Source organism: Pyrgilauda ruficollis, unplaced genomic scaffold (genome assembly GCF_017590135.1).
Source record: "Pyrgilauda ruficollis isolate IOZ18807 unplaced genomic scaffold, ASM1759013v1 scaffold10, whole genome shotgun sequence".
Lineage (NCBI taxonomy): Eukaryota > Metazoa > Chordata > Aves > Passeriformes > Passeridae > Pyrgilauda > Pyrgilauda ruficollis.
In genome coordinates this window covers 14,995,267-15,019,788 of record NW_024508101.1, presented here as the reverse complement: position 1 = coordinate 15,019,788, position 24,522 = coordinate 14,995,267, and the positions used below count along the sequence as shown (strand labels likewise).

The window sequence follows — 24,522 nt, the reverse complement described above, 5'->3', positions numbered from 1 at the left end:
GTCACATCATCCCCAGCCCCAGGCCTGATGCCAGCCCTGTTCAGGCCCCAGACTCACCTGGCCAACGTGCACAAGGGGCGGTGGGATCCTCAGTGGCTCTGCTATCACGTGAATGATGCCATTGAAAGCTATGATGTCCCACTCCACAATCATCGTGTCATTGATCCCCTTGGCGTCCTACAGCACAGGACACAGATGATGTCACCTGCCCAGAAAGGCTCCCCATCATTCCCTGTCTCAAAAGAGATGTGGTGACAACTTGTGCTGTTTTTTGTCCTCTGCCAAGGCTAAACCTACTGAGTGCTTTGAACTGTTGCTTGCTGGGAGGTCTGATACATGGAGGTCGTATCCTGACTGGGACGGGATGATGGTGCCCGTTGTGAGGTTGAAGCTGAAGAGGATGACATTGCTGGATGACACGTGGAGCTTCAGTTCTTCTCCTGTCAGTGTCTGAATAAGCACCAGTGCACAGGGGTGAGAAATGGATCAGCTGGTCTCTCCCTTTCCCTGCTACTGTGCAGCCCCCAGCCAAGCTCAGGCTCTCTCCATGGCCACAGACAGCTCCATTCACAGACAGCACAGCACAGAGTGTGCAGAGCAGAGGGGATCTGCCACCCTTAGGATTGTCAAAGCTCAGCTGTAGAAGGCTCTGAGCATCCTGACCTAAATGGCTTTTCTGAGGGAATGGTTGGACTGGAGACCTCCAATCACTGGTCCTCTCTGACCCACATTCCTCCCCCTTCCCCAGGCTATTTCACACTGTCATGCCAGCTTTGGTGACAGCTGCTCTCCTCCGGGGCTCTGATAGTTCATCCCTGCTTGCTTACCTCATTGTCTGCAAAGCCAGAATTCAGAGGGGCAAAGAGAGTTTTGGGAGCAGAGATATCAGACAAATACATGAAAAAATCCAGTCCTTCTTCTGTGCCATTGGCAAAATTGAGCAACATCTGGAAGACATGGGAGATCTTCCCCATCAGCACATTGCTGACAGCACAATGCCATCCCCTTCCCCAGCCCAGGAACCCCCCAGCCCTGGAAAGAAACCCCCTCTGTAGCCTCTACCCTGCAGAAATACCAAACCCCAGCTCCTCCCTGTCCCAGCTGATCCCTCCCTCTGCCTTGCTGCTCCTGCAGCACCAGGAGAGCGTCGCTTACGGAATAGAAGGTGGAGAAGCGGTCCTGGTCTGCGAGCACGTCGGGCAGCTTCCCACTGCACCAGTACCCATCTCCCACAAACCCATCACGGCAGCTGCAGGTCACATCTGCAAAGGAACACCAGGCTGTGACTGGACTCACCAGTCCTGGCTGCACCAAGCACCTTTGGATTTCTGGATATTCTCATCACGTTCCCTCTGGACATGGGCATGGGGAGAGGGGTGTGCCTGCCTGTCCTCAGGCTCCAGGGCAGTTCCCTGCCTGCTGCCCTGACACAGCCCTTGTGCCCAGCAGCACTGTCCCCAGGGAAAGTCCTCACCCTTCTCCCGGTAGCAGAATGCGTCCCAGGTCTCGCTCAGGTTGCTTCGGGAGCCGTAGTCCACAATGCCCACACGGCTGGATCCACAGCTGGGGTTGGGGTAGGCTGTGGGGTATCCAGCTGTGCCATTGTCCAGCCAACCCACCAAGCACAGATGGAATCCCATCTAGAAGAGGAAAATCAATGATTAGATTAAAAATAGCTCTGTCCCAGGTTTTCTGCCCCAATGAACATTCCTATTGTGCCTCACCCACCATACCCCCAACACCCAAAGTGTTGGGCATGGTCACAAGTCCCATCCCAGTGTGCCTGGCAAGACCCACCAGCCCTCCTGTTTCATGGATATAGATGGAGCAAACAGGGCCTGGCTGAGGGGTTGAGAGGTCTCCCACCCACCCACATGTCACCCCTGGGCTGGCCCAGGCCCTGGGAGATGCATGGCCTGTCCCAGCCCCACAGGGGACAGAGCCACCTCTTCCCTGACCTGCTGCGCTGCTGCCAGCTGCTGGAATGTGGCCAGGGAAGCGCCTTCTGCAGCACAGGCTGCCTGAGCCTGCTCGTAGGTGAAGTCGTACTTTTTTCGGGGTGACTGCAGGTGAAACACACCCATGGTCTTATCTGCAAAATACCCAGGAGCAATCAGTACAGGACACACTGAGCCACCTCCCTGGGCAGCCACGTGGGTCCCTGTGTGACTGTGGGCAGCACTGCTGAGGAGGGTGGGATGTGGACAAGGCACAAGTGAGGGAGAGGCTTCCTCTGAGCTTCTAGCCTTCCACATGGAAGCCACTGCCACCAGAGGCCACGTCACATGGAGCAGACAAGGATGGCACACCCTCCCCATATGACACATAGGGAAAAGGAAAATGTGACAACCATGCCAAGTTACAGAGATGAGTCCCTGTCCCCTTGGCCATCCCACCCTGCAGCTCTCCTGAGGGGAGCTCCAGGCCAAAGGTGAAGGATGAAGGAATATGGCCTCTCCATGGAACACCATTCCTGGCCCTGCAGGGTTGAGCACGCTCACCATGGAAGTGCAGGTCAGTGCAGATGGCCTCCCGATGGCACTGCCCGTTGTCTTCCAGGCACCGGTCTGTGGGGGGCACGGCCTCTTCCAGGCACTGGATCCCATCCCCGACGTAGCCCTGCTTGCACTCGCAGCGCCGCTCGTTCTGCAGCACAAGGGAAGGGTGGCAATTGTGTGAGTGCAAACACACAGATGCCAGCAGGGGATCCTTGCATCCCTGTGGAGATGGGGATGAGCCTTCAGAATGCCTCTACAGCCTGCTGAGGCTGTGACAGAGCTGTCAAAGGCCACACAGCTTGTCCTACGCCCACATGCAGGCAATGTCACATCGAGTCCTTGGCACATGCTGTTTGTTTGAGCTGAGCTTTGAGCTGTGTGGCTCCTGACTCTTGCACTACACCATGCTCCCAGTCCCATCTTCTGGCCTGTGGTGATCAGCTTTGTTTTTTCTGCAAAAATGGCCAGCATTGTCCTTGAAGGACTATCCAGGAGCACCCAAACCAGCCCAGGAATGACACAACTGACACAGCTTTTGCTTCTTAGACAGAGGAGTGAAGGAAAACGGCCTCGGCATAACATCCCCAGAGCTGTCACAGCAGCACAGCCCCTGCCTGGTGGTAAGCACCCGCAGGATGAGCGCAGCACCTGAGGGCACCAGAGGGGAGCGGCAGGGAGCGGCAGTAGCGGGGGACACTGTCACACGGCTGTCCCGGGGCACCCAGCTGGGCGGCTCTCCCAGGCACGCGGATGTCCCCGGGCCTCGGGGCCGCGCTCACCGGGCCGGTGCTGATGCAGAGGGCGTGCTCGCTGCAGTCGCCGTTCCTGCCGTCGGCACAGCGGTCGATGGGCTCGCAGATGTAGCCGTCGCCTCGGTAGCCGGGGGTGCAGGCGCAGGACACGTTCACGCCCGTTTGTGAGCACTGTGCGTGCCTGGCACAGCCCCCGTTGTCCTGGCTGCACATGTCGATCACTGCGGGAGGGAAGTCCTGGGTTAATTAAACCATCTCATGAGGTGTCCTGGGGGTCAGCCTGGCTGTCGTGCCAGTTGTCACCCCCACATGGCCGTGGGCAGACGGTCCCCTGCTGTCCTGCCCCCTTGTCCGCGTCCCCCGCTGCAGCCCTGCCGCCCAGCCCCTGGCTGCCCGTACCTGAGCAGGTTCTCCCGTCCCCCTCGTAGTGCAGGTCGCACTCGCAGAGGTTGCCGGCGCGACAGGCGGCCTGGGCGTGGCACGGGGGAGAGCAGGTGGGTGTCACCACTGAAAGCAGAACACACCCGGCTCACAGTGACCGCAGGGCTGTGACACGGCTGCCACCTCCAGCTTCTGCCCCAGCCCACCCGCCCCACACTCCCACCTCTCTGCCTCCCGCCATTCTCTTCTGCATGTGCCTTGCCCAAACACAGAGGATTGTTACTCCATCGAACACACCTCAGATCTTCACCTCAGCCTCGAGCCCTGCTTGGATCACCTCTGAGCTCAGAGACCTGCTCATGATACAGCAGAGCTTTTCTCCTCCATCCCTTCCTCACCACCCAAACCATTGTGAAATTCAACAGCATGTGGCAGATCTCAGGATGAGTCTCACAACTGAGAGCTCCTTTTTGGAGATCTTTCTGAACAGCTGCTTGAACTACCCAGCTCTTGGGAAAGCAGCCATGTAGCAGCAGGTCCCAGGGAATGGCTGAGCCCCTCTCACCCAGTCTGATTTCACAGCGGTCCCCAGTCCAGCCCTCGGCACAGAAGCAGAAGCCGTCGCCGTGCAGGCCTCCATTGCACACTCCGTTCTCAGTACAGTTGCACTCTGTGAGGAATGGACAAACACACCATTTATGCCTTGGTGGAAAGGCCCTGGGCCAGCCACATGGCAGAAACGTGGCATTGTGGGCAGGTGTGAAGGTGGGCACAGGAGCCCGACACATCCCTTCCTGCCAGTCCTGGCCCCATCACACACGCCCTTCACAGAGGAAGAGAAACCCCTGCACCCACCATATCCCATCAGTCCTCTCCCCTGGGCATTTCTGGAATGTGTTTCTCACTCTGAAACATTCCTTGAGACCCCATGAGGCCCAGTTTGGGATGGGAGGATGGAAGACTCTCTTTTTGCTCCCTTTGCTTTTGTCTCATGTGGGCGCAGGTCTCTGCTGAGCATGTCCCAGGTGATGCTCTTTCTGTACTGGGTTCATCACAACTTCTGCATCCCCCAGCTCACAGTACAATGAATACTTTCTCCCAAACTGTGGCTCTCAGCTGTGCTCGACAAACGAGGAGGGGTCTTTGACCCTGTGGCCTTATCAGCCGTGGGCTGCAAGGGGGTGAGGCCAGCACCTCTCCCCTGTCCCGCAGGCCCCGGTGCCGCAGCCCCCGCCCAGCCGCGGTACCTCGGCATTCCGGGCCGTATCTGCCGGGCGCGCACAGCTCGCAGCCCGTCCCGATGAACTCCTGGCTGCAGTTGCAGATCCCTGAGCCGCCGATTTTGTCATCGCAGGTCCCACGGTTGTTGCACGGTGTCTCCAGCCCTCCTGGGCACGCTGCAAATCGGGCACCTTAGTGAGGCTCTGGTGACAAAGGGACCCTGCCCCTGAGCTGCTGCTCACGGGGTGCTCAGACCACAGACAGCTCAGCAGTCTGGGCACTGAGTGCTGGGGACATCCCATGACAGGAAAACTTAGGAATGGGGGCAAGAGGGACACATTTGGCACAGCTTCCACCCTGGGAAAAAGCCCTGCTGTGATGTGCTGGGTCTGTGCTGTCCTGCCCCACACTAACAGCAGACTCACCCAAGGATGTGAAAGCTGCCCATGGCACAGAGGGCAGATGCCAGGGGATGGTTGAGCATTGACAACATCTAGAGGTGAGTGACATGTCTGACAGCTACCCCCAGTAGCCCTGTGCCCAGGGCTCTTCACAGAGACAATCTATTCTCCAAGGAAAGGGAATTTGTCATAATCTTGGGATATTGCTCCCTGCACCCTCTACAGGCTGGGGCTCCCCTTCTCCGCAGAAGCACACTCATGGATGTCGGATGTGCTGAACCAGGAATGCCACCTTCCCGCAGGGGACAGAGGCGTGGCTCTTACCCCGACAGTCCCGGCCATAGTGGTTGGCACAGCACTGCGGGACCCAGTGGCTGGACACGCAGCTCCTCCTGCAGCCTCGTCTGAGAGGCCCCCTGGAAGAGAAGTGTCTCCTGAAGGGGTCCCACGGGGAGTGTGGTGGCCATGCCGGCCGCAGCAGGGAGTTGTGGTGGAACAGGAAGGTGTTCCTCAGCAGGTAGTTTCCATAGTAGTAGCAGCGCCTGGTTTCCCCCTGTGAGGAAACAGGCAGAACACAGAGATTGCTACACTGGTCACTGATCACTTTTCTTGTGCCACTCATTCAGTTTTAGGCAAGCAACAGAGGCTTCCTAACATGTGCTGAGGCTGGTGACAATGGAGCCCCAGAGGAGCCTCAGGGACATGCCAGAAGCCAGCAGTGAGAATGGGGTACAGCCACTGCCTCCCAAAGCTGCTCACCATGGAATCCCTGAGCCACTCCCAGGCTGAGCTTTTTTTGCTGTAAAGCACCCAGAGCCATCCCCAGTGCTGTTGGAGGGACCCCTGTGCCACACAAGACTGACCCACTGGACCCCATATTTTTCAGCCCAGCTCCTGCATGACTTGGGGCAAGGCATGGACCATGGACCATGTGACTGAGCCAAGGGCTTGCCACATGCAGGTGAGCCTTCATTTTGCTGCTAAAACATGAGGGGCACATAGGTGTTGTCATCAGCCCCCTAGGACCTCCCTGGTGACAAAGCTGTGAGCTTTACCCGTTGAACGGAGCCAGCAGGGCAGGGTGGCTCGAAGCCACAGAGTCCACAGCTCTCTGCAGATCCCTGTGGAGGGGAGAAAGAAACCTCACAACAACTCAATACGTGCTGCTGCCTCTCTTGGCTGCTCAGAGCTTTGCCAAGGAAGGGCAGCAAGCCCTCCAGACATCCCTGTTCCCAGGCACAGGGCTGCATGGGTGATCCAGATGCTCATTGACAGGTTCTTACCTGCAGCTCAATCAAGGTGAACTCGTCACACCGAGATCCCAGATCCGGTGGCTCCAACAATCTATCAATGCCATAAGCAATGCCCCCATTGAACTCCATGTGCCTCTGGATGATGGTGGCATCGCCATTCCCCAGCAGGATCTCCCCCTAACAGAGGAAGAAAGCAACTTGTGATTCTGGCACATCCTACATCCTGGCTGCACCACCCAAAAGTGGCTTGGGTTTGGCTGCCATGGCTTCTTAATCACTCCAAGAACTCCAAAATCTCTGTGCACATGTTGTTGACCACCCTTCCTATTTAACACGCTTCACAGCCGCCTCTCCTAAGGATGGCCTCTGCCCATGCAGCACGTGCTCTCTGAAGGTTGTGGCACCATGCAGCCAGGTCATTGTGACATTCATGTGCAAGTACCAGACACCTGTGCACTGCCCTGCCAGCTGGCCATGCCTTGTGCCTCTTTACAGCCCGGCTGTAGCCAGGGAATGGGGTGTCCCAGCCTGCAAGCACCCCAGCTCTGTGTTCACTCCCTGCCAGAAGCACCAGTTGCCCTGTGGCCATGCCCAGGGACACTTGCTCCATGGGAAGCCAAGCCTGGAATCACCAACGCTCACCACGTGGGCTTTGCTGCAGCTGAATGAGATGGTGGAGCCGTGCATGGACCGTATGGTTTCAACCTGGGGCACGTTACCAGCAACAATCTAAGAGGGAAAAAGAAGAATGTGAAGGACAGACTGGCAAAACTGGCAGTTCATGTTAAGACATGGTGAGGGCAGGAGGACAGTGGCCAGCCTCAGAGGGGTGTGATGTTGCAGTCCCTGAAGCTGGTGTGGGTGGCATAGCACAACTGTGCTGGTGCACTGTCCCAGATTCCTGCACAGTGAGAGGCCAGTGTGAAAAAGCAGGGCCTGGCTTTGCTCAGCTGGACTCTCCCCTCACTCATACCCCTGTACACAAGAGCCTGTGTTTGAGCCTTGCAGCTCCCCAGAAGCTGATGACAGAAGGTTTCAGCTCAGCCAGCAGAGGTTCACCATGATGCTGTCGGTGCCTCAAGTGCTCAAACAGCTTTGGGTCTTCTCAAGGCAGCGGGTACGCTGTGTGCTCTATGGCGGCACAATGTTTGGCAAGGTCACTCTGGCATAGCCCTAGCAGACAGTGGCACCTCGTGCTGCCACATTTACCTTGGTGTCCCTGATGATGTGTGCTTTGAGGTAGGAGGCCAGCACGTCGCGGTGCTCCCTGCGGTACAGGAACTTCTGCTGCTTCTCCGGGAGGGCGCCGAAGGCGGCGTTGGTGGGCCAGAGCAGCGTGAAGGGTCTGTGCACCGGGTTACCGAGCAACGGCAGCAGCTCCGCGTCCTGCCCGACAGCACAGCGACACAAAGGGGAGCCCCGAGCCCACGCTGACCGTGCCCAGGCACGCAGCACCTCCCCGGGGCAGCAGGGACTGCGGCTCACCTGCAGCAGCTTGCTGTAAATGGTGTACCCGAAGGCCTCGGCCACGTCCGTGATGTTCTGCTGCAGAGGGAGGAAAGCAAACCACTGACACCCCGGGTTCCCCATCCAGGACCAGCAATGCGGGGGAGAAACCAGACAGGCAACAAGAAGTTTTTCTCTGTCACCATCATGCTGATGGTTTGGCCTGGAAAGGGCTGGCATTCAGCAGCCACCACTTTTCTGATTTGTCCTGGATAGACACTGCTATGGCAGGAGCTGGGATGAATTCCAGCACTCTGTTTTGCTGCACAGAAAATATGTTAGATTCTGTAAAATGCAGGCTCTATGAGCCCCTAATGCTTGCTTAAGGAGTCACAGAGAGATGTTGGCAAACTCATGCTGCAACCTGCTCTGTGCTGGAAAAGGAGTGTAATGGTTGGCATGGGACAAGATCCTCCTGCCTACATCCAGAACTGTTGCTCCCTCATGATGGAAAAGGCTCCTTATGTTCCAAATATCCCACAAATGCTGTCACCTTCACAAGCCAAATCTGTGGCCTCAGACAACCCCTAGGCAGTGAAGGACAGGCAGGAAGAGCAGCCCAGGCAGTTTTGGGCTGAGGCAGCACTGCTGGGAGAGATCCTGTCCCTGAGCTCACCACAGCCCTGACAGCAGGGCACGGCTCCAGCCTTACCTGTGAGAGCTTGGAGGAAATGTTATGGCCCACCAGGCCACTGGGAATGAGGATCTTGTTGATGAAGTGAATGACCCCGTTGACACCCACGATGTCACTCGTGACCACTTTGGCTTCCTCGTTGAGAGTGATGCTATTCTGCGAGAGAGGGGACCTGCTGAGGCCTGCACCAGCCACGGCACCATGCTGTGGGCCCCGGGCAAGTCACCCGCCACACCCACAGTGCCTTCACATGACAGAAAAAGTGACTTCCTGACAAATGGGACAGCAAAGGGAAGTACCTCGTTCACTGTGATCTTTATTTTGTGGCCAGATAAAGACGTAAGGGACTCCTGGCCTTCCAGGTCACTGGAGAGCAACTTCTGGCAGCCCACCATGTGGTAGCGAAGCAGGTCCCGGAGGAGGCCTCTGCTCTTCCACTCCTCAAACTGCAGACAGAAAACAGGAGTGAGGGAACACCAGGGCACTTTGCCTTGCACACAGGGCCCCCAGCCCCAATGGGGGAGACCTGGATTGCCTGAGTTCCCTCTGACTCATCCCTGCAGGGAAGATGTTCCCCCCAAAACACACTGAAGGCACAAAATGATTTCAGAGCTTTGGGAACTTTCAACCAGCTTGACTAGTCAGTGATGGGGTTAGGATATTCCATTACATTGACACAAAAAAGCTGCCATTCTCTTATTTCTGAGAAGGAGTAAGGGGTCAGTCACAGATGAATGGGAGCCTTGTTACCAGCCCCGTGGGCACCAAAAGCACCACACACCACTGATCTGGCACAGTGCCTCTGAGGCCCACAAGATGTCATCTCCAACAAGAGGAGATATGCCCACCCCTGTCCAGGTTGTGTCTTCAGTGAGATGCCTACAAACTTCTGCTTTTATACTGATGGAGAACAGGGGGTGCCTTTAACTCTCCAAGGCACAGCCCCTTTGCCTTGGTTCACTGGGCAGAACAGTCCTGGAGGGGACATTGCCACAACTGGAACTGTCAAACACCAGACAGAGCTTGGCATGGGAGGACACTTACCACTGTGGTGTTTCCTATGAAATCTGTCTGTGGGACGAAGACAGTGAAAGGCCCTGCCCCACTGAGTTCTTTGATGCTTTCTGCCTGTGTTAGAACAGTATTTGTGGGAAGGGAAGCAGAAAACATTGTTCCAGTTAGCAAGACCCTTTGCAGAAAGCCCTAGGTGGGATTCACTACACAGAGACAAGGACAAAGCTGTCACCAACCTGTATCATCCTAAAGAACATGGATGCATCTGGAATCCTTCCAAGCTCCTTAAACAAAGGGAATCAACTGGTGTTAGCAGGGTCCCTTCCACTGATTCCTCACCAACCAGCACAGTGACCTGCTCCTTCCACTCTGGGTCACTCTCCCACCCCAAAGAGACATCAGTTCTCCTGGCACACTACAGTGATCTTCCCTCCCTCCCTCACCAGCTCTGCAAGCACAGGTGACATGGATGCTGCAGTGAGCTCTGCCAGCACCATTCATGGGTGCTGCAGGATGCAGTGGCCAGAAGATGAAAGCTGGCTGGTCCTGCAGCACCTATCTCATGGGCAACTGCCCTGTGCTCATGGGACACCTTGAGTGCTTCACAAAATCTCTGCTTTAATCTCACTGCCAGTTCTGGGATGCTGTCCAGAGGGCAGACATACCCTAGAAGGCAAACATCCTCTCCTCACCACACTGACTTTCAGTAAGAGCAGAGGCACACACAGTCCATCTCTTTTCTCATGGCTCTGCTATGGGCACAGCTTTTATTTGCCACTGCCTGAAAAGGTCACCAGCTTGCCCAAGGACAGCCATTGTACTGCAAGAGAACTGGACAGAGACTGCTGCCCTCCAGGCTGAGTCCCAAGTCCTGGCATGGCCACAGGGGACACCTACCCTCATCCCATGGGGCAGAAGTGAGTTGCCTTGGGAAAAAACAAAGACTACTCCCATTTGTTTATTACATGAAGCAAGCAGTCCCCTGGAGGTATGGCCAATGCTGCTGACAGCAGTGAAGTGTTCCTTCCCTTTGGAGCAAAGGCACTTTGCCATGGTTCTCTCCCATAGCTGGCACACCAAACACACCTATGGTTTATGGGGAGTTTGCTCAAAGCACCTGTCTCCTCTCCCACACCACACACGTGTCAATGTGACACCAAGACCTGCTCACCCTCTGGAGGGAGGGAGTGGTTTGCTGCAGGGCAGGGGACACAGAAGGTGCAGCACAGGCCTCTCACCTGATGCAGCTTGCCACGGCAGGTGAAGCCATCTCCAATGCTGTGCCAGGAGCAGGAGCAGTTCCGAGTGCCAGGGCCTGTGTACTTGCAGAGCCCAAAGGGGCTGCAGCCTCCATTGTTCTGGCAGGGAAAGCAAAAGGCTGCTTGGAAGGGCTTCTGCAACCACCTGAACTGCTGCTTGTGTGTGGGAGCTACAAACTCCATCCAGCCCAGTGAAAGGAAACCATCCCTCCCCCTGTTTAGTGCCTTAGAATAAACGTCACCCAAATTCTCAAGGGCTTCCCAGCACCAAATCCTCCCATGAAATAAGATTTTACACCTCACTTTAGAGCCCATGACAAAGCCCCTGATTCAGAGGGACAGTTTGACATTATGCCCGTGAGCACAGAACACTCTGAGGCTTTTGAGCACCTCCCACACGAAATGGACACAAAGGAAAAAGCCCACATGCCTCCAACACTATGTCCCTCTTTCCACCCTGAGGGAATGCTGGGTGACAGACACAACTGCAAGTGACTGCAGGAGGCAATGGAGACCAAACACACAAGGAAATCCTTCAGTATGTGGAAAAGCAAGTCTTCAGCTCCAACCAACCCGGCTAATGCTGTCCCTGCTGTTAACTCCTGGGAGAAGGGAACACTCCCAGGCTGTGGCCTTCACCTCTGGAAGCAGCCAGATGCTGACATACCTGTTCACACAAGTTGATGGGGTTGCACTGGCTCACACCATCCCCACTGTAACCAGGCAGGCAGTTGCAGGCAACCTGGAGGGAGAGCAGAGCCTTGGGCTCAAACTTGGACCAAATAAAGGAAACACACAAGTGCTGCCCTGGACAGAAGGCATGTGGTGCAGCAACCGTTGCTGCCTCCATGAATAACCAAGCTTGTGTCCACAACAAATATAACCTGAGACTGCCTTCAGCCTCTGGCCAGCAAAGCCATCTGCTCTCATGGAAACAGCAATGTTTTCATGCTCTTCCAAGGAACTTTCTCTACATGGAAGAGAGTAGGCACAAAACAGGGCACTGCAATGGACAGAACTGTCTCTAGTGACAGCTGTGACAACTTCCATGCCCTGACATCCACCCTACACACTCACCTTCTTTGGGCCTGTTTTGATGCACTCTGCGTTGGTATGGCAGCCCCCATTGCTTTCCAGACAGAGATCAATTTCTGCAGCAAAACAATAAGGCCAAGTTATTGCTGAGGACTGCTCAAGGCAGCTGGGAACTGGTGATCCAAAGAGGTTTTGGGAAAGGAACAGAGAGAACTTTTCAATTTTGGGGAATACTTTCCTGGGAAAGTGTCTTGTGATAGCAAAGGAATAGGGTGTAACTACAAAGTTACTCCTGACATATGTGGGTCTCTGAGCTGAGACAAATCTGCTCACAGAAAATTCCAAGCCTGTCTGGGTGTACTTTAAAGAATATCAGAGATCTGAACTCCCCCTAGCTCCATCTTCACCCAGAGCACCACTGTGGGAGACTGCTTCACCTTCTGTCCCTGGGCCTCTCCATGGCATGCATAAGAGCAAGAAACCTTGCAGGAATCCTTTTGTCTGAGACCAAAACACTGGTGTTTTAGTCTGAAATTGCCCTTAGTATTGATGCTGCTCCTCTGCTATCCCCAAAACACACCCTGAGCACTCACCCATGCAGAGTGTCCCATCCCCAGCATAGCCTTCCTTGCAAGCACAGGTTCTCTCTCCTGGGGACACTTTGGTGCACACAGCGTGCACGGAGCAGCCACCATGGTCAGTAGTGCAGGGATCTATTTCTGTGACCAAAAACAAGAGGAGCAGAGTCAGCTCAGAACACCTAGGAATGAGCAACTGTGCCAGAATGATCATCTGTCTTAACAAAATCACAACATCTTGTTAAAATCTTTGTTTCCCAAAGAAACGGTTGGTTCTTTAAGGACATGGGGCCTTATCCAGTCCTGAGACAGGTTAGTCCAAGTCAATAAGCTGAGCTTATGTAACCTCCACACTGGAAATCTTTCCCTCACAGCATTTGCTCACTGACCACTAATGGTGAGATGAGAAAAATACATTTACCTGAACAGCTTATATGTTTGAGTTGTTTTTTTTGCCTTTCCCCCCCCCCCCCCCCCCCCCCCCCCCCTACTCACTTTCCAACAAGGGCAATGCTGAAAAGAAATTGGAACGTCTACCAGTGTTTTGACTGTTACAATTTGATCACTTGTTTTTTTCCTGCTCTGTTTGCTTTTGACGTAAACAAAGTATGTAATGTAGCTCTGGTGAAGTATCCTGAAATTCCACCTCATTTTGGTTCTACTGCTGCACTATGACCTGATTTTGGTATGGCCAGCAAACAGAAGAACCACAAAGTTCTAAGAAATTGAAACCCCACATTCCAAGGATTCATGGCCAAAATTGTTATAACTTTGCCACCAATACTGTCATATAAGAAAAAGTACAATCCATTCATGTGCACTCAGGCAGTAAGAGCTGCCCTCTTACACTTGCCCGCCTTTTTATCCCTCTCTTGCAGGCTTTAGCAACATCAGAAGCATCCTGTGTAAAGCTCTGGACTGGAAAACATCTCTACCAAAGCATGGCAGAGTTCATGGTGGATGGCTGAGAGGAAAAGGATTTGAGTGATCTTTCCTCTGACAGCTTCCTGCCATTTATTTCACCTTGTCTTTGCTGGACACACCTGTGCAGTGGGTCCCATTCCCTGTGTATCCAGCAGAGCAGAAGCAGGTAGGTTGGGAATCTGTGGAACTGTTGAGGCAGCTGAAACAAGACAGGGATAAACAATCACTGACAACACCTCCTGATTTGCTCAGCTGGTGAGAAGCACTGTTCAAATCTGGCATATGCAAGAGACCACAATGACCACAGGAGGCACATTCCAGGGATTCCTTTACAGCTCCAAACACTCCAGTCACACTGGCCAGGACCTGGTGTCCAGCCCAGGCCTCCCACAGTGCACCCTCACCACACCCACGAGCTTCTGCAAGGTGCAAGGGGGATGGCAAGGTCCCTGCCTAAACCAGGAGTCTGGATAATGGATGGAGAAGGGAGCCTGGGGGAGTCATTCCAACCCTGTTTCATTCCTTGGCAGGGGCAGAAAGAGTTTGTAAATGGCTGGTTGATTTGCTCCATGAATAAGGCCAGCCTTGGAGCACTTTGAAATCTCTGCTTTCTGCCATCCACACATGCTGAAGGAACTTAGATTGGATTTATGCCTGGACAGACAAAATCCTTGGGGAGACTACACGTGGCTCAGGTCCAAAGAGAGCTCCCAGAAAGGAACTGACAATTATGCATCTTTGATGAGGAGGCACCTTCTGCCAGCCCTTTGCCAAGCCCTAAGCCAGAATCACTTCTGAGTAAAACACACACAAACCCACATGGATGACTCAGCTCCTTTTCTGCACTTACTTGGCCATTTGATGGCAAGTGTTATTGCATAAGTCAATCTTGATTCCTGCAAAAGAAAACACAAATATAACTTGGAATTTTCAGCTGGGGCCATTTCTACCATCTAGAGAAAAGGAGTCTGCAAACCAGGAGTGATGCTAACTGTCTTGTCCTATGTGGCAGCAGGAAAATCTCATGGGATTTATGTTTTGGCACTTTGCAAGCGGGTGAATTTGATGTTCTCTGTCTGAGCTAATGGTTCAACTTGATTTTATCTGTGTGGCCTCTGCACTGGTCAGAAGGAAACAAGGACTGAAACCTTGTTAACCCAGAACACAGAGCCATTTGGTTTTGGCCCTTTTGAAGCAAAAGATGAACTGCTTTCATGCTTGGCATTTACACTAGTAGGACAGCTCTGCTTGATTTCTATTTCTAAATTCACAATAAAATCAACCTTTATGTGCAAATCTTTAAAATCTCAAGGTATTTAGAAGCTCAGGTTTCTCCTCACCCAAATGCTAATCAAAATCCCAAGTCCATCTTCAACATGTTTTAACACACAATGACAGATTCTTTATTGAAAACTGCCAACCATGGCCTGAGCTCACCTGAATGACTGCATCTGTGAGCAGAAAAAGCAGCTCAGCAAACACACTGGGACCTTTTGAAAATTTAAATCAAGCCCTGCCACCTTCTTAGGAAAGCAACAGGACTCATGACCGACTCAATGTGGCTGGAAGCTCCCATTTCTCTCCCAGAGCAAGGGGCTGGTTTTGAGGTGCCTCTAACTTCAGTGAAGGAAGAAGCAGGGATAGGCTTTTCTTGGGTTACCAAAATAAACGGTTGGGGAAGTCACAGCAAATGCAGCTTGTGTGCAGGAATGAGAAAGCAGAGCCTGAAAAGGTTTTGGGGGAATGCAGAGTACACGTGACTCTGTGGTCAGAGCAGACAGAGCTGCTCTGAAAACTCGATAGGATCTCTCAGATTTCTCTGCCACTCTTACACCAGAAGCCCCTTCACTCTCACGTACTTTCTTGGCAGGTGGGGCCCGTCCACCCCGGGAAGCACTCGCAGCTCCCGTCCCCTCGCAGTCCGTCATTACAAATGCCATTGTCACAGGCACATTCTGCAGGGCAAATACAAACACCACTGTCAAACCAGCCAGGCTCACCAGAAGAGCCTTGCTGCCATTTTATTGTCCGCTCTGTTACTAATCCAACACATCAAACTGCCATCAAGAAAATGTCACAGGAGTATCAAAAGAAAATGTCACAGGAGTATCAGCTCTTGACGCCTCACTGCCAGGCCAAAAAGGCCAGGAAGAGATCACCTGTCTGTGCTTGCTGCAGTTTGGGTGGCAGCAGGAAGAGCAGCACAGCACAGCACATGCTTGGTTTGAGGATGCAAAATGAGGCCACTCCTCTGGCTGGCCACAAGTGCTCACTCCTGCTCTCTGTCTCTCAGAGTCCTGGCAGCCATTTGCCCATCTCAGAGTCTTGGCACCTTTCTGCTCTCCCACCACCCCTCCAGAGAGCTGAGCTGTGGCCGCCTTTCTGCCCTTGCAAGCAGTTTGGTAGAGCCAAGCTGGCCCAGCCATCGGTGTCACCTGATTTGCAGTCGGCTCCGTATCGTCCCACTTCACACATCTCACAGGCAGTGCCGTGAAAGCCCTCCAGGCACCGGCACTCCCCGCTGCCCTGGATGCCATCCTGGCATTCCCCGTTCCCAGAGCACCACCGGCCTGGCTTCCCGGGGCACATCTCACACATGTGGCCGTAGTAGCCGGGGCAGCAGACAGACGTCTGGAAAACCAAAAAGAACAAGCTGGGGTGAGCCATCCTGTGCACACAGACAAGGTACAGCTTGATTCCCCTCTCTGTGTGACAGCCATAATTTCTGACAGCACATGGAAGGAACAGGTAGGATTGACTGAACACCCCGAAATGAGGTGTTCTGTTGCTCAGAGCTTCATGTAAAGGTCTGCACTACCCTTGGGAAACATGGGCCCTTTGGTGAGTAACAGAAATATCCTGTGCCCCTCCAGCCTGTCTCCTGCCTGTGTCCTCAGTGTGTCTCTCTGCTGGGCAGAGAGAGGCTTTGCCAAGAGGTGATTTGGTTCCAAAACCTGATTTAACTGCTTTCACTTCTTTCTGCATCTACCCATGAAGGGAAGAAAATCATGACAGGACAAAGTTAGGTATTACAGATGATGAGAAACAACATCTAATGAAGCAATGCAAAAGTGCCAAATGAGGTGCAAGTGCTGACTGAAACTCTCTATGTGAATACAGTAAATCTAACTCCCCCTCTCCCTTTTCAATTTCCCATTCCCTCTAAACTTTCCAGTTGATGCTGCAACACCTATAAGACGTCAATTCACACAAGCCTTTCTTTTACCATTTTCTCTTTAAGTGTTTTCTTCCAGCAACCCATTTTCGCAAAACTGGTAGGGGCCATAATACACACAACATGAGGTGTGAGCCCTTCTGCTCCTCCCTTTGGTTCGGCTCCAGTGAGTCATCAGTTATTCGGGAAGGCACAGGCACAAGCAGAATACCATCACTCATGCCTCATTTCCTTAGGAAACCTGACTGCAAACATTCAACTCCTTCTCTTCCTCTGCAGGACAAAACCCAGAGCAACAATACCGAAGCAGCAGATCCCAATCCATCACGGTGCAGACATTTCTGCAGATCTTTTGTTGTTCCAGTGCCCTCCACCTCCCGGATAGAGAGCGATTCCCAGACAACCCCAGTCTCAGCTATGCAATGACACAAACACAGCCAGGATTTCAGCACAGCCCACACTTCCATGGCTGTGCTTCTCACACCCATCTATCTTGCTTTTGCCAAAATGAATCAGAGGCAAATGTTTTTCTCACCAGAGAAACTTTTGCACAGGTGAAATGGCAACCCGTTGTTCCTGCACCCGCAGAGCGCAATCTACAGTTAGCGAGATTCCCTCTTCCAAGGGGCTCCTGAGGATACAATCAACATAGACACACATAGGAGACACTAATATGTTTAGACAAATAAGGTACATTTTGGTGCATATGGCAGTGTTCTTGCTTTGTATCTGACAGGAATAGCCCTAAAAATCTGAACTATCCAGAGCTGAGACAATGAAGCATCTCTGGATGTGAGGTCACCACACAGAGTCTATTTTTTACCTGCCAAACCCATGGTACATGTTGGTCTGAATACTGAGAAAAAAAGAATTGGGAATTTTTGGGTATAGGGTAAAGCAGCGAGGCCTAAGAAGCCAGATGTAGCTGCTGGGCATTTCACAGCCAGCATGGAAATAAAATGCTTAGTTATTTTCCTCTCTGGATATGTTTGTCACTCACTCCCAAACAAGCTGCAGGCACAACCAGCCCATCTGCATGAACAAATCAATGGCCCAGACAGGAAAATTGCTACAGGCACTCTTAAATTGCCTTTCCTTGATGATAATGCCAAAATAGTCAAAGATAAAATAAAATTAAGAAAAAAAAAAAAAAAAAAGATGTCTCTTCTTCCCTGTTAAGTGTGAAAATGAAAGGGGTCCTGAAATTCAGGCAAAACCTGGTGCCAGCTCTGTGAAGCTTCATGATTCATGTCCATGTTTTTCCTGTGTAACTCTCCCTTGGTTTCTGCTTTTTCTTGCAAACCTTGGCAATGGATGAGCTACAGAGTACTCAAGGGCACATGGATCCAAGACTCACCAAAAGAACTGATCCAGAAGGACACTTGATCCCCTTGTCACACTTGCCGCACCTTGACTAGGGCACAGAGAACAGGACAAGTCACCAGGGTGCCCTATACCCACATCACACCAAGACACTAATCTTGAATTACAAATACTGCTCTATAGGCTGCTGGCTTGGACAAAGATGTTTTTATCTCTGTGGCTCAAAACACCAAAAGAAGAGATCATATCATGCTACACCTTTCCTGAGTCTCAGGAATTTTTGTAAACCTGGGGTTCCTTCACACAAGGCTGCAAATACTATTTTCGTGATCTGTAGCAGGCAGTCTGACACTGCAATCTTCAGGTTTAGTGGCTTAATTGCAATGAGCCACAAGGTACATGCAAGCTGGGCTTTTGGCCATGACTCCCAGGCAAACCAGGGAGCATTTTCTAAGGGAGCTTGTGGTCATAGCATGCAAAAATTGGGCTGGACTTTCCTTCCACAGCTGAGTATCTGGGAGTCTCTGCACTAGCCAGCCCCATGGCTGGCATTGTGAGGGAGGCACAGCAAGGGAGCTGAACATGATCTGCACAAGAGCTGCATTAGATGTACAGAATCTCCAGGTAGGAGGTGCCAAATCTCCACAATGTCCCATTTCGTGAGGCTCATCTGGGGTTACACCACAAGCTAATGTCTCATCCATGAGGGCAGCCAAGGAAGATTGTCTGTTACCCATCAGTTTGGCTCAGCAGGTGGAGGAACCCTGTGAAATGGTGTCAGCTCCTTGGACATCACCATTACCTTCAGTATGGTGGTGGTATTGGCAGTGCAGCGATTCTTCTGGACCTGGAGCACCTGGGACACCCCGATCAGGATGCCATTCCTCGTCTCAAAGGACTTTCCATCCAAAGGAATGTTATTGACAAACTTCTGCAAAGCAGGAGATAACAGCTGAGACAATAACCTTCAACTCCTTTTGCATGGATTGTTTGGCAGCTCCAAGACAGTCCAGCAGTAAACTTGTGAGGGTGTGGAAAAGACAAATGGGAGTGTTGGGTCACCAGCCTTAGGAAGTGATAGGTCAATCCAGAGCCTCAGATGGCAGAACAGCCTGCCTCCCTTACCTGAGTGCTGTTTTGGTAAAACATCAGCCAGTAGGAGAGCCCTAGCATGCTGTTCTTATGAACTCCACTTCTCAAGTCTGCAGGCAAGAGCTTCTCTCCCAGAATAATGTGGTACTGCACTGTTTCATTGTCCTAAATCCACAAAAATACAAATGTTTGGAGTCTTTTGACTTCATAGACTACAGTCACAGTTATGGTATAAGAAATGTACCTAAGCACCTGTAATGGCTAATTAAGCCCACAGAACCTAGTAACTCTCTGTCACAGAGGACTGATCACACTTGATGATTCTGATACTTGATGAACCCATTAATGCTTTCAGAAGTCTCAAAATTGCCAAAATTGCCACAGCCAGCCAGGAAGTGGAAGATGTATTGCCATCTATCCACATACTAATTTACTCTGTGCTTGGGGTCCAAATATTCTTTTCAGATCCCACTGCAACACCGCTGGAAATCCTCTCACTTCTCTGCCACATTTTTCCCAGCTTTTAGCATCAGATATTCATCTGCTCTGCATGCTAAAATCCCATGAGCTATTTGGCAATGTACATGCCCCTGCACCCACCACAACACATATTCAAATTGCAAGCAAGCAGTGAGCTTACCAGCTGGGTCACATTGGCAGCACGGCAGTACTCCTCAATGGAATTATTTCCAGGAACAAAAATTGTGTATTGTTCAGAGGACTCAACTTTCCCAATGAGCTGGTACTCCTAAAAAATATCCAAACAGTAACATTACCAATTACCCTTGTACTCACTAAAACCCAAACTACATGTGAGATCAATTACAAAGGCAAGAGGGAAAGCTTGAGAATGGGATATACAACTTCTGCTCAGCCATACACATCTGATTGCTTGCTCCTTGTCCTGGCTGACATAAGAGCAGCTTCCCAGCTGTGAAAAAGCCTTCCCTTTCTCCTGGTTTTCTCTGCCTTATATAGGCATCAGAGCACCTGCAGTAGACAGTGGAAGATGACTGTAACACATGGCAGTGATCTAGAGATCTAACTGCAATTATGGAACTCTTGGGCTGCACAAAAGCTTTCCTAGAAGACCCCTCATGCAGAACACACACGATCTCCCTTTCTTCCCAGGCAGCCCAAACTTAGGTCCCCCAGTACAGGGTGAGGTGGGCATTTGCTCCAAAGACTGTTGTGACAGTAACAGCTGTGCTCACCTCAGCTGCTTACCTCTAGCAACTCCTGGAATATGCTGAAGGAGGCCACTCTGCTGAGCTGCTCCTGCAGACCAGGAGGGCTTGGTGGGATGTCTCCTGGGGACGGCAACAAAACCTGCCAAAAGAGCGAGGCTGAGCAAGGGGCTGAGGGGAATCTCACTGGACTCCTGCCCTGCTTGCAAGAAAGGCAATTAAAAGGCCTCATTTTACACAGTCCTACAATAGCCTGAACTTTTCTATCAGCCAAGAGAAGGGGAACTCTGCTCCCATTGGTCCTGGAGACAAATGTTTTAAACATTGAAGACTGCAGCACAGGAAACATCTGTCAGGACCTTGTGATAACCTCATATATTTTGCCTTTATATCCCTTCCTAACCATCCAGACATGTGTTCCTCCTTGGCCCTGTAACAGAGGCTGCTACACAAGCCCGCTGCTACAACTGCAGCATTTCCCAGTGCCACATGTACTGACGTACCTTACTGAGGACATGGATGATGCCATTGCTGGCAGGGATGTCACTGACAACTACACTTGCATTCTGGATGGTCAGTACCTGCACAAGAACCAGAGGGAGAAGCAAAAGGTTCAGGAAGTGCAAAGCAAGTTCAAAACAAATACGTTGTTCATTCAAGGCTGCACGTGGTTAATCTGGGTACAGTTTTTGAAAGATGCCTGCATTTGAGGGCACCAGTGTCCCACCCAGGCTCCTCACTGGATACAGCAGCCCCTCAGCAGTTAAATTTGAGCTTTATGTAAGAAAGCCTTACGCCACTCGTGGTGTTTATCTGCCATCTGGTCTGTGGGTTGAGAGTGGGTAATTCTGGCCCATACTTTTTGAGCTTTTCAGCAGTGAAGACACCTTCAAGGAAGTGGGCTCTGTGGGGAACAAAATCAAATAAAGAAAAGATTAGGGAAGTGTTGGTAATGACAGGGAGATAAGACCATAGCACCCAACATTCACTTCTCTGACAGGAAGTACTTTAGCTTGTGGAGAGAACAATGGAGAGAATTGTTCTGATGCCATCTGACTGGGAAAATCTCTCTGCAAATACATGAAAAATAAACACACTTCCTCGTGGTCTGTGTCTCCTATGTTTTAATTGCCTGCTTAATTTTTTGCCTGCTAGATATTTAAATTTGCTTCTGTATTTATCTCAAGATATCTCCTCATTGGTCATGCATAAGAAAAAATCCATTTCAAGGCTCTGTTACTGTTGTTTGGCCCAGTAAAGCAAAGGCAGGAGGCTCCTCGTACCTGACTAAAACCGGCAGCATGTAAGGGGTCAACCAGAAATCTTTGTCAGCAGTGCTCAAGTTCTTGATAGCTGCCTCTGATGGCACCAGGACAGTGACATTGGCTCCTGCTGGGATGCTGAAGAGAGATTTCTGTTGTCCAAAGCAGAGAAATGAACAAATAAGACACGCCACTGCCACATCTATAGTGCAAAGTACACCCAACAGCCATCCTGCTCTCGCAGCCATGTGAAAGGGATGGGGAGGAACAGGGCAGGTGCTCAGCAGCACAGCAGGATCTCCTGCCTCTCCTGGGCATGGCAGGCAATGAATGCCACAGATGGTTTGGCCAAAACAGCTGACACCTGATTGCCAAGGGAAAACCTGCTGCTTTAAGCTCTACCTTCCCAATTCAGTTTTCCTTCAAACACATTCAATCATATCCATAAATCCTTTTTGAATGCCCAACATCAGTCCTGGGGGAGGGACCAAGATAACTGCTGGCAAAAGCAATTTTGTATGCAGCAGGTCAGGTGAGCAAAAGCTCAAGTTAGAGGCTGTCCATCATAGTGAGTTTCCACAGACTTAGTGCAGTGTGTGCAGGGTCTCTCTTGTTCCCACACTAGAGGCAGGGAAGCAGCAATGAGAAAAGGAACAAACATGCAGTCTAATGTCCCAAAGGATGTTCTTCTGAAAGACAGTGTTATAATGCTACCCCTTCTTTGCCTTCTGTGCTGTTTTTTGATGGCCAGGAGTTACAGATGGTACAACCATGAAAAGTAGGTGTAACACAGCCCCAGCTTCCTCTTGTGAGAGAAACAAAGCCTCCAAGACACACTCGTGACCCTCATTCTACCACAAACTCTGCAGCTTTTCTACATGCCTGCTCTGTAACCACTTCTCATTTGCTTTGCTTTGTTTTCTTTAAACAAAAAGATAAATGGAGTTGCTTGTCCTCTAACAGACTCATTCACAGACTTCACTTCTACAGAACTTACCCATGTGGGTGTCCCACAGGTTCTCTTACCTTAACCCAGTTGTAGAAGCCTACAAAGTGGGAATTCCTGGCCAGCTCCTTTCAAACAGAAACAACAGAAGAGTTACCTCTGCTGAGCACAGGGTACAGGGCTGGGGGACTCAGGGTGGGGGAAAGGAGCCCTTTGCAATATCAAATCTGGCAACAATGACTTCAACATTCTTCTCACTTCATAACTGTTACAGGCACCATGTATTGTGAGGAGAGATGGGCACTTCTAAATCCAAACTTCAGCCATTAAAAATATATATTTCCAAATAAACAAACTCTTTCCAACTCATTTGTAATGAGTTCATGTGTATGAGGGACAAAAGATTGAATCCATGATGGCCTTTGATATTTCTAAAGACAGAAAATAGGCCTGACAGCTCTGACCTGAAAGACTTTCCTAACAACAAAGGAAAGTTGACTTATTGCACAGGACAGGTGCTGCCTGCACAGGGGTGAGGCAGCTTAGAAACTACGCTTTCACTGGCAGTAATTAGTCCTGGCACCATTTCTGTCCCTGTGGCCTCAGAATACACTTGGGCTTCATGCTGACGCTGGTAGAGTCAACTCAGGTAACAGGGAAAAGCAAAGAGAGCAGAGACAGTTCTCCCCAGTCCCAAAAAGGCCTCAGACATTTGCTCGTCACTAACTTTTAGAATGTCCCCATAGCATGTCATGCCATCCCCAAAGTAGCCTTCAGAGCAAGCACAGGATCTCTCTCCTCCACCAAGGGGTACACACGTAGCCTGCAAATACAAGGAAAGGAAGAAGAAATTAGAGAGCAAACACAGGTTATGTAGTGTCACACCCATCTCAAAATTGAATTCTGGCCTTCCAAGGGCTGGGCTAGAGTAGCACACACAAACACCTTCCCCCTGCTGCCTTTATAGTGGCACTGAGTGTTCTCCTTATGCAGCCAAGCCTAGGTGATTGCTTAGGTTCTGTGAACCCACAAAAATCAGAGGATTCATCTTTGGAGCACATCAGTGCAGGCCAGTAAGATGACATAACAAAAACTTTTGCAATTCTCTCAATGCCATGGCTGCTGCAAAACCTGTCAGTGAGCAGGTGAGCCTGCCCTGCCATGCCAGCCTGAGGAGAGCTCTTTAACTACTCACCAGGTCATGGCAGCCACCATTGTCCATGAGGCACGGGTTGATGGCATCACAGCTGTGGCCATCGCCAGCATAACCCCTCTTGCAGACACACTTGCTCTGCAAGAAAGACATTTCAGTTTTACAGACTTACCAGACCATCCTCATTTACTATCCAAAAAATGTCTAAAGCAGCAAAACTTATCCTTGATTTATTTTCCCAAGATTTCTTCCTGGTCCCTCAAGACCTGGAAATATGGAGTTGTTTCCTTAGCAGAGCATCATTCTCTATCACAGCACACAAGCTGCCTGGTTACTCAAGATCATTGATCCCCTGCATTGCTTGGCTACGGGGGTCACTTGAAGATGATGGTTTCCTCCTTTATTTTCAGGTTTTTAGGGAATGACACAGACTTTGTGAATGGCAGAAAGAGGAATTAATTTCAAAGCTTCCTGATTTCAAGATGTCTAGGAGAGCATTTGTACATCTCACCTCACTAAAATTTGCTACAGTCTTTGTACCTTTTTTCAGCACATTGTGCAATGCTCCCCATGCTCAGTGGGGAGAAGCAGCACCCTGAGGAGTCTCCTCTCATGTGCACCTTCCTCCTATCCCTACATACATTTCTCTTGGCCCAGCTCCCTGCACAGACTGTCTGAACAGCTGCACACGCTCTTCAGTGCTGTGGTCAGAGGACAGGGGCACGCAGCTACTGCTGCCTTAGGTCAAGCTGTATTACAGAGTGCCCTCCTGTCCCTTTGCTGCACAAGTCCCAGAGTGGAGCAGCAGTCCTGAACACACCAGTGCACCTCACATGGAAGCGCACTGTGATGCTGCAGCTGCAGCTGGTGTTTCTGGCAGTGGACAAGCAGGCTTGGCTGCTGGCCAGCCCCGTTTTTACCTCTGGCA

The 24,522-nt window shown here is 51.3% G+C and overlaps 1 protein-coding gene across 3 annotated transcripts in view; it reads right to left on the bottom strand.

Moving 5' to 3' along the window:
• Positions 1–24,522, bottom strand: part of STAB1 (stabilin 1) — a 51,601-nt gene that overhangs the window by 867 nt on the left and 26,212 nt on the right. For 2 of the 3 annotated variants that reach the window (XM_041464965.1, XM_041464977.1), the window contains 41 exons: positions 23,637–23,732; positions 23,169–23,264; positions 22,522–22,569; positions 21,517–21,647; positions 21,029–21,137; positions 20,737–20,814; positions 20,274–20,375; positions 19,687–19,794; positions 19,080–19,211; positions 18,757–18,885; positions 17,989–18,045; positions 17,167–17,262; positions 15,892–16,087; positions 15,316–15,411; positions 14,307–14,352; positions 13,576–13,655; positions 12,548–12,673; positions 11,997–12,070; positions 11,587–11,661; positions 10,899–11,018; positions 9,897–9,944; positions 9,691–9,774; positions 8,946–9,092; positions 8,665–8,802; positions 7,992–8,051; positions 7,716–7,892; positions 7,149–7,235; positions 6,537–6,683; positions 6,309–6,374; positions 5,578–5,806; positions 4,879–5,028; positions 4,197–4,301; positions 3,650–3,757; positions 3,278–3,471; positions 2,502–2,646; positions 1,959–2,092; positions 1,475–1,640; positions 1,156–1,262; positions 828–947; positions 298–450; positions 58–177 (listed from right to left, as the gene is read on the bottom strand). In XM_041464965.1, the coding sequence (XP_041320899.1) occupies positions 58–177; positions 298–450; positions 828–947; positions 1,156–1,262; positions 1,475–1,640; positions 1,959–2,092; positions 2,502–2,646; positions 3,278–3,471; positions 3,650–3,757; positions 4,197–4,301; positions 4,879–5,028; positions 5,578–5,806; positions 6,309–6,374; positions 6,537–6,683; positions 7,149–7,235; positions 7,716–7,892; positions 7,992–8,051; positions 8,665–8,802; positions 8,946–9,092; positions 9,691–9,774; positions 9,897–9,944; positions 10,899–11,018; positions 11,587–11,661; positions 11,997–12,070; positions 12,548–12,673; positions 13,576–13,655; positions 14,307–14,352; positions 15,316–15,411; positions 15,892–16,087; positions 17,167–17,262; positions 17,989–18,045; positions 18,757–18,885; positions 19,080–19,211; positions 19,687–19,794; positions 20,274–20,375; positions 20,737–20,814; positions 21,029–21,137; positions 21,517–21,647; positions 22,522–22,569; positions 23,169–23,264; positions 23,637–23,732 (4,680 nt within the window). Of the gene's footprint in view, positions 1–57; positions 206–297; positions 451–827; positions 948–1,155; positions 1,263–1,474; positions 1,641–1,958; positions 2,093–2,501; positions 2,647–3,277; positions 3,472–3,649; positions 3,758–4,196; positions 4,302–4,878; positions 5,029–5,577; positions 5,807–6,308; positions 6,375–6,536; positions 6,684–7,148; positions 7,236–7,715; positions 7,893–7,991; positions 8,052–8,664; positions 8,803–8,945; positions 9,093–9,690; positions 9,775–9,896; positions 9,945–10,898; positions 11,019–11,586; positions 11,662–11,996; positions 12,071–12,547; positions 12,674–13,575; positions 13,656–14,306; positions 14,353–15,315; positions 15,412–15,891; positions 16,088–17,166; positions 17,263–17,988; positions 18,046–18,756; positions 18,886–19,079; positions 19,212–19,686; positions 19,795–20,273; positions 20,376–20,736; positions 20,815–21,028; positions 21,138–21,516; positions 21,648–22,521; positions 22,570–23,168; positions 23,265–23,636; positions 23,733–24,522 lie in introns of all 3 variants that reach the window. The other variant, XR_005954902.1, reaches the window with a different exon arrangement.